Source organism: Lemur catta, chromosome 24 (assembly GCF_020740605.2).
Source record: "Lemur catta isolate mLemCat1 chromosome 24, mLemCat1.pri, whole genome shotgun sequence".
Lineage (NCBI taxonomy): Eukaryota > Metazoa > Chordata > Mammalia > Primates > Lemuridae > Lemur > Lemur catta.
The window spans coordinates 4,829,124-4,840,745 of record NC_059151.1 but is presented as its reverse complement, the minus strand read 5'-3'; the positions used below and the strand labels follow the sequence as shown (position 1 = coordinate 4,840,745).

Here is an 11,622-nt window from a genome sequence, read left to right as displayed (position 1 = left end):
ACTCTCTGGCTAGTTTCCTGCTCAGCAGTCCTGCCCAGGCTTTCCTGCTCACCAGCCTGTGTCTGCTGATACCCCTGTGGGCAGTTTGCCAACTGCAGCCCACTAGCTGCGGACCAGCCCACCGTCCTGACCCAGAATAACACAGCAAACTTCTCTGCCATTCCCTGGGCTGCAGACACACGTTTTCTTATGTAGTCTGAATCTCAGCTTTGGGGGGAGAGTCCCCCTTTGCAAATTGTTCCTTCTTTGGGTACTCTCCTCCCTATGGTATTGCTAAAGTTCTCTTTTTATCTTCTCTCCTTAACTCCCTGTTTTTAATTAATAATTCTTTATATTCAATTTTCCCTGTTCAATTTGCTGGTCTGTTTCCTGTCTTCTGAATGAACCCTGAGTGATAGAGAAGCGGTACAGGGAATGGTCATTGAGTGGTCCCACCATTCAAAGATGCGATTGCAGGATAAACTTGGTCATGCCCTTGGATTTGAGCCAGTGCTGAGCTGCTTGCCAATGGTGTAGGAGTGACACAATGAATCAAGCTATCACCTGTGGCTGACTGTGATCAAGTTCCAATCGAAGCAAGTACACTGGGAGCCCGGGGGCTGCCGCACTTGTGTAATAGTGTCCACGAAGACTGTGGTCTGGGAATGTGTTCTCTTAGCTAGAAAAGCTTTCCCCATACCCAGATTGTAACGTAATACACTCACATATTTGTCTAATATTTTTTTATAGCTTCCTTTTACATTTATTATTTTTTATCAATTTATAATAGTTGTACATGGATTGGGGGTACACATGATATTTTTGGACATGCATACAGTGTGTGATGATAAAATTAGGGCAATTGAGATATCTATTACCTCAAACATTTTTCTTTATGTTAGTAATGGATTCTTCTCTTCTAGCTGTTTTGAAATATATAGCAAATTATTATTAACTATAGGCACCTACTGTGCTATCAAATGCTAGATCTGATTCCTTCTGTCTGACTGTATTTTTGTGCCCATTTACCAGCCTTTCTTTATCCCCTCTTGTCTCTCCCCTTCCCAGCCTCTGGTTAGCGCCAATTTACTCTCTATCTTCTTGAGACTCATTTTTTTTAGCTCTCATGTATGAGTAAGAACATGTGACATCTGTCTTTCTGCGTCTGGCTTATTTCACCTAACATAATGACCTTCAGTTCCAGCCATGTTGCTGCAAATGATGGGATTTCATTCTTTTTATGATTGAATAATGTTCCATTGTATATCTGCACCACATTTTCTTTATCTATTCATCCATTATTGGACACTTAAGTTGATGCCATATCCTGGAATATGAATAGTGCTGCAATAAACATGAGAATGCAGATATCTCTTTGATATAATGATTTGCTTTTTTTTTTGGATATATACTCAGGAGTGGGATTGCTAAAGCATATGGTAGCTCTATTTTTAGTTTTTTGAGGAACCTCCATTCTGTTGTTCTCCATAGCGGCTGTGCTAATTTACATTCTTACCAACAGTGTGTGGACATTCCCCTTTCTCTGTCTCCTGGCCAGCATCGTTATTTTTTTTATCTTTTTGATAAAAGCCATTTTAACTGGGATGAGATAGTATCTCATTATGGTTTTGATTTGCATTTCCCTGAGGATTAATGATGTTGAGCATTTTTTCATATGCCTGTTGGCTATTTATTTGTATATCTTCTTTTGAGAAATGTCTATTCAGATTTTTTCCCATTTTATTTATTTAATTTTATTTTTCTACTGTTGAGCTGTTTGAGTTCGTTATATATTGTGGATTTTAACCCCTTATCAGATGCAGAGTTTGTACGTATTTTTTCCTGCCATTTGTGACAACATGAATCTAGAGGACATTAATTATGTTAAGTGAAATAAGCTAAGCACGGAAGGACAATGACTGCATGATCTCACTTATACAAAATAAAACTTAAAAAGTAATACATGGGCAGTAAAAAAAGATTACATTTTATTAATTACTGGACAATTGTGGAAAACCAAATAAGAAAAGCAGTTGATTCTGGTTCCACTTAGGGGTTGGGGGGAAGGGAGGAAAGAAAAGCAATTGACATGACCACAATCTTAGTACATTCACCATATAAGATTTATTCACACCGACCAAGATAATCACAACAAAATATACACTAATTTAAAAAACAAAAGACTTTAGTGAGATACAATGTTATAATCTCTTGTGTAAAAGTATTTTGTTTGCCTCTATATAAATTTCTATGCATAAAAGAATAACAAACGTTAAAATGCAGTGATAGTTTGCATTTCTTCTATGGAAAGAACATAGACAAAACCCTGAAGCTTTTAGTTTACAAGGATGTTACCACGAAGCCACAAACTAAACTAATGATCAAGCACATTTATTTCCCGGGTCATATGCGTATACATTCACCCACAAAACTGAGAAAGAAGCATTTCATGTTCTGTCATCCTGCAATAATGCATTTTTTTTCTTTTTACTCAAAGCAAAGTAAGAAATTGTATTTTTCTCTCCTTTTAATTGACTTCAGAAGATGCACTATCTAATTCATGAGAAACGCGAAATTTCAGGTGTTTATCTTCTTCCTTACTTTGAGGGTCTGGGACTTGCCTGTCTTCCCGGCTATGAAATTCATGACTTTGGAATTCATGGCTTTGGGAACGTGCCTGACTATTGATCACGTCGGAAGGCTCATTGCTGTCATCATCGGCCTTCTGCTTATGTAATCTGGATTGCTCATGGCTGTGGGTTTCCACACTTGGGTCATCCATCTGACTTGTTTCATGACTGTCCTTCCCAAGGCTTTCCCAAACAAAAGGCACATTCAGGCCCTGGGCAACGGGGACGGACTTGCCACTTTCCATCTGCGAGGTGAGATCCTCCTCTGTAGAGTCTGGAAACTGAATCACAGCACAAAGGGAAGAAGAATTATGAGTAGCCAGGGATGGGAACATTGTAATTCTTTTCTGCTTTCTATTTTTTAAGCCAACTTGGACTGAAAATTGTCTAAATTAGGCTGCAATAATACTAGCATGTTACTTTACCAAGCCCTTTTCACATATGCCATCTCCTTTAGTTTAATAAGTACACACTTGTGTATGTAATGAAACCTGTAGGTAGGTCTCATTATGTCTGTTCTACGTAAAGGGAAAGTGAATTGAAAGTTAAAAAGTTAAGTGAATAGTAAATGTCAGGGCTATGTCAAATTTATTCTCTGATGATGGAGTCAGTGTATTTGCAACTCTCCAATTCCTCTTCGGTATTTAATTTCAAAACATCACCATGATATTTTGAAAGTAATTGCTATTTTCCAAAGTCTTTTTTTTTTGTTTGTTTTTGATCTGAAAAAAGTGAGTAGAATAAATGCCTTAGAGCGAGGATTTGGAAAAGTTGAATTGGCTTTGAGAAAAAAAATTAGGTTGAAATTATCTGGATTTAAACAGAAACCACCAAGTGTAAAAAGGTTCAGTATTCAATGGTCACACAATAGATTACTAGTAAATGCTTGCTGAGTGAATGCGTCAACGAACGAGTACACAGACTCTGGTTTTTGAGAATTGAGCTCTAGTTAGAACCATCAGGTGTGTCTGTTTGAGGATTTACCTGGACGTCACGGCTGCGGATCTTCTTGGATTTTGACCTCAGTCCATAAGCCACGCTGTCACCTCGGCCATCGTATGTGTCTTCGGTGGGGACAGGAGGAGTGAAAACTGAGGTTATGGGAGTGTCAGTGGGGAAACCAGTGACTACCTCATCGGATTCATCAGAATGGTGAGACTCGTCGGAATGATGAGAATCGTCAGGATGGTCGGCATCCTTGGAGTCATGGCTGTCCGCTTGGTCATCATCTTCGTCATCTTCATCATCTTCATCATCCAGGTAGTCCTTGTGGTCATGGCTCTCATTGGATTTACTTGGAAGGGTCTGAAAATCGAGATGGCCAGGAAAGTTAGCGTATGGGTTTTTATTTTCCCTTACCCTTTACAGTACACGAGTCTTTTACTATCTTTCTTTTATTTAGTTTCAGAACTTTGGCATTCACCATACACACCATGGCATTTAGGAGCTAAATTCCAATTTCTCTTTTAACACAAGGGTAAACAAAGCAATATTCTGAGGCACTTTTCTTGCTTTCCAGTAAAAAATTATTTTCATAGATATTTTCAAGCTAGATATGTCAGTGTAACCTTCATATTGATAACATTGTTTTTCCTTGTACCTATTAGACGTTATTTAATTTACTAAATTCAATGAAGCAATATATACAGATATATAATCGTGAGACTGATTTTTCCATTTGAAACGAGAATGATCAAGGCATCAGAGCATCTATATTTTAATGTGTATACCAAAACCTATAACCACCTCTCTATTAGCATGGATAATTGAAAAGTGACTCTGTTATGCCTATATATAAAAGCTGCAGCTCCAAACTATCCAGTGAATTAAGCAGTTAATGGCTATTGAACATAAAATCAGCGAATACACTGGGTCATTTATGTAATATTCCTTAATAAAGATTCTTAGCATATTCAACCTGAATCTTAAAGAAAATAAAATTATTTCTTCACTCGGGAAATATATTAACAATCCTGATAAAAAGAATTGTTATTAAGTAAATTATTACATTAGGAACAAAAATGTTCCTAAAGGCAATATCTTGACTCTGATAGGTATTAACTAGATGCTTATCAGATATTAGATAGCTATAAAATACCATAAATAAATTGCAAGTGGCTTAACCTTTCAAGTTATAGGCATCAATAAACATTTTCTGCAATACTAAACTTACCTGAAGAAACCTGCTATTTCTGATATTTAGTAATACGTGTTTTCTTTCTGGGCCAGTTTTAGCCTGGCAATTTACTGGAAAATTTGCTAATGGAATCTCATCAGAAGAGAACCCAGGCAATGGGTTCTCTTATATCTCTCCAAAGCGTGATGGACTTCCAGTTGAAAGTGAGAACTTACCTCTTGTTCAAAGTTGTCAGATTCTTCAGAGGACACGGCGTTCTGAAGAAGGAAGGGCAGGTATTAGTGTACATCACGCATGCTGAGCTTTTTGATTCAAAAGTTAGCCTTATCAATGCAAAGCAGGTTTTATTTTTCAACCTCTTGGTGGGTGGCTTAAAGTGGGAAGAAGCCAAGATGGCAGATCAGTTGGTGTCTAAGGACACATTTACCAGCAGAAAGGCGGGATCCATTTAACCAGCCCAAATGGCCTACTCGTAGCCATCTTTTGTTGTTGCTGTTTGATTTCAAGAAGTTTAAAAATACCTGTGGTGCTAAGAGGTTCTGCTTCTGAGATGGGTCAGGCTTGAGCCACGTGGCCACAGCATCTGGGTGTTTGTTGTAAATCTACAAGAAAAGTTGCATATTTATCATTATTTAAAAAAGAAACACAGGGATTTCCAAGTGATCAGCTGGAAAAAAAAACAAACTATTCTTCACCAATCTTCATGGAGAAGCATAATCTGCATGCATATAGTCAACCAGAGCCTTAGATACCTTTTTATACTTTATTTTCTCTTGCAGATTCATTTAATGAGCTCTTACATAACACCTACTGTGGGCCAGGCACTCTTTCAGAGTGTTTACAAACATTTGATCCTCAACCCCCTAGGAGAGAGATATCATTATCATCCCCATCTTACAGATCAGGAAACTGAGCCACGATGCAGTTAAGTGGCAGAAGTGGCAGAGCCAGGGTCCAAACCCAGGCAGACTGGCTCTCAACCCTGGTCATCTTGGTTTCTTGTTCTATGCTTGCTGGCTGAATTTTTCTCTTGCATAAAGCACATGCAAGGGCAGAGGTGCCCCAAATTACTGTCGATCTTCCTTGTTTCCTCGCCATGGAACAAGGAAAAATTCTCTAAGGCTATGCTGTCTAATATGGTATCTCCTCACTGCATGGGGCTTTTAAAATTTAAGTTAATTAAAATGAAGTAAAATAAAAAATTCGATTCCTCAGTTGCACTGGCTATATTTTAAGTGCTCAATAGCCACATGCATCTAGTGGCTATCTTACCAGAGAGTGCAGAAATAGAATCTTAATGCCACTGCATGAAGGTTCTATTGCTATAAGATGCCAAGGGTGTAAATGGAATGGCCTTTTCTTTAGCCAAGTTATCTATCTGGAAAATGATGACAGTATGCTACCGCAGAGGACTGGAAATTGCTCTGAATAAGTGTCATCTGATTGGCTGTATCATCCAGGGCCAATCACTTCATGTCCCTGTCATTGAGAATGAGAACTCTAGGGGTTCCAGGGAGTCCCTTCTGCAGCCATGGGGGTGGGGAGGATGAATAAAAATAAGGAGGGGACCGGTCAGTAGCACTTAGGGTTTCTCTCATGGTGGGGTTCTTCTGTAACCAGAGAAGCTTAATATTGGCCTTCTCCTGTAATCCTAGCACTCTGGGAGGCCAAGGCAGGAGGATCGCTTGAGCTCAGAAGTTCGAGACCAGCCCGAGCAAGAGTGAGACCCCCTGTCTCTACTAAAAATAGAAAGAAGTTATATGGACAGCTAAAAATATATATAGAAAAAATTAGCCGGGCATGGTGGCACATGCCTGTAGTCCTAGCTACTCAGGAGGCTGAGGCAGGAGGATCGCTTAAGCCCAGGAGTTTGAGGTTGCTGTGAGCTAGGCTGACGCCATGGCATTCTAGCCTGGGCAACAGAGAGAAACTCTGTCTCAAAAAAAAAAAAAAATTAAAAAAGAAAAATATTTTTCTTTTCTGAAAGTTTTTGCTAAAAGAAGGAGTTCCTTACCTAAAAAAAAAAAGATGCAAAAACTACTGAACTAGATGAGTTCAAAGTTTTCCTATTTTTCATATATATATGTACATTTATATTCATGTATTATGTATATATTTTTTCTCATGGCACATGTAATACTGGCTCAAGGAGAATACATTTATAAGTTAAATTTTTTACTTTTACAAAAGTAATATGAAGAAAATATGGATAAGCAAAAGGAACAGACTAAAACCCACCCAATTATCCTCCTAACACTCACAGATAACCAGTGTTTATTTTCAGGGATATAACCTTACAGACTTTCCTATAGTTTTTACTAGCTCTAAGTTTTTGGGATTCTAGAAGTTTGAGCTCTTTATTTATCTCTTCATTATCATGTAAGAATTTAAACTGTTCTGGCTTCATGTGCCTTTTAAAAATGCATCCTTTTCATATTTTATCCTATTAAAAAGGCATTCATTCTTGCCTCCAATAGTGTGACTTCTGTCTCCACTGGCGATATTTGTTTTTCTGGTTTCTTATTGTGTTTCAACACTTGGGTTTTCAAATCATTTGGAAAACAGACACACCTACACACGGGCCACTCATACACACAAACACACACAGAATACTTCTAATGTCTTCATTAAGCAATCTAATTGCAGTGACCCCGGGCAACTCTATATTGGCTTTTATTCCGTTCATTTGAAATTGGACACCGTGTGACTTTTTGTGCCAGCTCCCAGAGACAATGCCCATTTGTTGGTTGGCTGGCACAGTTTCATCTGTTGTGGAGGGGTAGGTACCTCTATAGTGCTGTCAAATAAATATAATGAAGAGTTTGGTTTGGTCTTATGTTTGGCCAGAAAAATGTGATCTAATGTCAGCTGATAAACACAATAGATACAAACAGCACAAATAGACTGGCTTTTCACAATGGGCCTTTTAGCAAATATCTCAGGCAATATGGTGACTATGACAGTCGTACAAACAGTCTTGACTAATATCGGAGGTGAATTTTAAACTTAGCCTTCCCCTCAGTAAAGCAAAAGATAAAATTTCCTGCTTAGAGAACAGTTATGTGGACTTGTAGAAGGGAAAAAGTCACACAACTTCATAGAACTCATTTTACAGGTGACAATGGTCTAGCCACCCTAGAGCATTATTTTATTATGTCAAGAAAAATCTAGCTTCATTTTAAGAGCACATATTTTTTAAAAACTATACTGTGCTTGGTACTGGCCTCGATTCCCAGGAGGCAGCCAATAAATACTTGTAAATTAATAGGCTTGACTATGAAGATAAGTAAAATTGCAACAAATATGTTTGCAGTGCATCTAATTTAACCATATGATAAACCTAAAAGACGCTTACCTGTTTTTCCTCAGAGCTGCCTGAATCACCCAGTTTAACCTTTGAAAGAGAAAAGACGAAGAAAGCTTACAATGTAGATGTATTCCTAGCGCATGGAAGCACACAATTCAGTTACTTTCAGGAATTTTCTTTGAGATTCAGGCGTACTCACGGGTAGGGCGTAGGCAATGCCTAAGAGGCAAAAGCAAATCACCGCAATTCTCATGGTCGTGATTTTTCCTGTAAAATATTTTGTAAGGGAAATTCGGTATCTTCAGAGGTTCAGACTGTTACACCACCATGTTACAAAATCATCACAAATAAAATATATTTTCTATCAAATCTTTTCTATTTCGTAGAGAAGACTTTTTTTTTTTTAATTTTTTGGTCTTTCAAGTTCATATTTGTATTGCCACCTCTCGTCTTCATCTCCTACTATCAGGCAACGGAGAGGCGATTTTACATGTCTATATTTACTCAATTCTTAAATTTGGAGCTCCAGAGATTATACCATTACTGCCTGATATCTCCAGCTATTTTAACCTAAAAACAGATCAACAGTCATTTAATTAGGCCAGACAAGGTGGCTCACGCCTGTAATCCTAGCACTCTCGGAGGCCGAGGCAGGAGGATCGCTCGAGGTCAGGAGTTCGAGACCAGCCTGAGCAAGAGTGAGACCCCCGTCTCTACTAAAAACAGAAAAATCAGGCAGGCATGGTGGTGCATGCCTGTCGTCCAGGTACTCGGGGAGGCTGAGGCAGGAGAATCCCTTGAGCCCCGGAGTTTGAGGTTGCTGCCCAGGTGACAGATCAAGACTCTGTCTCAAAAAGAGAAAAAATGTAGTTAAACTAATAAGCTATTTTGGGAATACTTACTTTTCAGAGGGGGAAAAAAAGAACACAAAGAGAAAAATGAAAAAAATTTGCTTTATATTTCCAACATGATTTTTAACTTAAATTGTTAAGTAGGTGCTACTTAGGTGAAATGAAGCTATCTCTGGAGTTACTTATTTAAGTAAGGTGTTGTAAAACTTTGAAATGAAAAGGAAAACACTAAGAATAGTCAACGGCTTTTCTGTTTGTGATAATGAGTCTACACGGTATCATACAGGTATGCTGGTGAAACTTTCAACAGCTAAATTTAGGAGTAACATCTTCAGAAAGGATTTCTTTCCTGGAAAAATGAGATAAATCATTTTAAAACTAGGATTATCATTGTATTACTTTAGCACCAAATATAAAATGCCTCCACAGTCATCTATCCATTTAAAATGATGCAGGTATAATCATTTCAGAGGGACATAGAATTTCACTGTTTTTCTGATAGGAAACAGTAGTTTCTGTTCTTCCGAGGACCCAATGGAAGAATTTTGCAGTTATTTATATTCGACTGGGTTTTGAGATACCTGGACACCTTCGTTCCAGGAGATCTGGAATGTATCTGATCTGCTCATTCAAAAGGCTAGAACAATTTGTTTAAGAGGGTTACAGTTAAAACTTTGTTTTGCCTTAGAACTTTGATTTCCCCAGAAAATTCAACCCAATGCCCGAACAACGGCACAGTAGCGAACTGCAGGCTTACCTTGGTGGTGTCTGGCTGGGACGGCTGCAGCTGGTGGGGGAAGAGTCCAGTCCCAGGAGGTGCCAGTGTCCCTGCCTGCTCTCCCTGCTGCTGACAGCCCAGCCCTCTCGGAATTTAAACGCTGCTGCAGACATTCTTCACCAGCCCAGGGAGGCGGAGAGTCGGGTCATGAGGTTTTCTGCCACTGCCCAACCCACCTGCTCCCACACTTCCCCTTCTGGTTTTGTGGTTAGGAAAAAAAAAAAAGGCAAAAAAGCAGACACACATCTACAGTTAAAACATTACTCATGTGCAATATCATTAGCCTACTCATTTACGGGATTGACATTCAAAATCCAGGAAGAACGCTTAGGGGTCACCCTGAAAAAAGGAGGCAAAGTCAGTAGTTCTTACAAAGATTTTTATTGTTTCTGAATTAGAGGAAAAAATATTAATGTCAGTCAGCCCTAAATAACATTAAATAGAATGCATTTTTGTTTCTTTTGGTTTAAGTAACAGATACAAGTAGTATCTGCAACCGTGTTTGCCTCTGTGATTATACTACCGGAGGGCTAGACCACTATTGTTCAGGCGTACGAAGAATCCCAAGAACCTCCCTCTATCCTTTATTACTGAAGCTCAGTTTTGTGATTTCCAGTGTGCAGCAGCTTGTCATTTAGACAAATGGCATCAGTGACATTGAAATTCCTATTCATGCCCATTAAGTTGGATTTACAGTGACCATTCAATGACTTGGACTTTTGTTGCACTGTTTGAATGGTTTGGAGGTGACGAACCTGATAACTTTCTCTATGAAATAGAAGAATCGTAATTTACTCTAGATGGTGCAGAAGTAAAGCGGTTTTTCAATGAGAGCAGGCTGACTGCCCGGGAGCCAGACTTTGGCTTTGAATGCCACTCTGTCACTAATGACCAGTGTGACCTAGGGTAAATCACTGAGCCTACCCACGCTTGTTTCCTCATCTGTAAAATGCAGACACTATTGCCTAGCTCGTGGGATTTTTGAGAGATTTAAGTGAATTAGTATCTGTAACACTAACAATGCTTGGCACATGCTAGATGTGAATGCTGTGCACATCTTAAAGACTGTGTGTATTAACTATTACTGAAATTTTTAGGGGGAGCAATAGTCATGATTTGTAATGTCTTTAAATGGAATAGGTTATTAGGAGGAGAGTATATGTAAGATCTTTAAACTGTGTGCATCAATAGAGTAATTTGTGCTTTTCTAAAGGAACAGATTAGATCTCTGAATCGTCTTTTTCTAGTTTTTTTCCCCGGGATATATAACATTGGCTACTTAATAAGAAAAGCATTTTAAAAATTTCTATGTCAAGAAACACTTTACTAGGTATTTAAAAGGTGCTTGAATGAAAGAAAATTGCAGGTGAAGTCCAAATATTGGAGCAGAATTCAGGGAGAGCAGAGTTCTGGGTTCATTTTAAATATTTGATATTGTCTTGAGATCACTTACTTTCTTCATGTACCTTTCCCACTTGTAAAATGGGGATTGTATTATTCATTTACCTTATACCACCATTCTAAGAATCATGAGTTGAGATTAAAGATAAATGGTCCTATTTATTATTAATTCTAAGGTGTCAGCTTCTATTATCAAGTATTGCTTTTAACATAAACATTACGTAACTTCTTGCAGTGTTAGTAGTAAAACTAATCCATAGGTCTTATGTACATTTGGTAGGGGGAAAATATGTCTCTTTTAAAATGTATTCCAAATGAATTGATATTATTGATTTGTAGATTATAAGCACACACTTTAATAATGAAGGTGGCACCTCTCTCTATAAAATATAAAGCACACAGGTTATAAAATTGCAAAACGGACTTCTTATTTCTCCTTTTAAGAACAATTTTTTTTTTCTCTTTAAACACATTACTCACAGAAGCTGTCATGTTGTCCAATTTAGTGGAGGGAAGTCCAGAAATTCTAAAAACAACAA

The 11,622-nt window shown here is 38.2% G+C and overlaps 1 protein-coding gene across 1 annotated transcript; it reads right to left on the bottom strand.

Annotated features, from left to right (window-relative positions):
* Positions 1-1,945: 1,945 nt before the first annotated feature.
* SPP1 (secreted phosphoprotein 1) lies at positions 1,946-9,771 on the bottom strand. The gene is made up of 7 exons (XM_045536801.1): positions 9,662-9,771; positions 8,253-8,320; positions 8,102-8,140; positions 5,268-5,348; positions 4,962-5,003; positions 3,594-3,914; positions 1,946-2,890 (listed from the first exon to the last, which is right to left on the bottom strand). The coding sequence occupies exons 2-7, from the start codon at positions 8,304-8,306 to the stop codon at positions 2,507-2,509; spliced, it is 921 nt and encodes a 306-aa protein (XP_045392757.1). The 5' UTR covers positions 8,307-8,320; positions 9,662-9,771; the 3' UTR covers positions 1,946-2,506.
* Between the last annotated feature and the right edge of the window lie 1,851 nt (positions 9,772-11,622).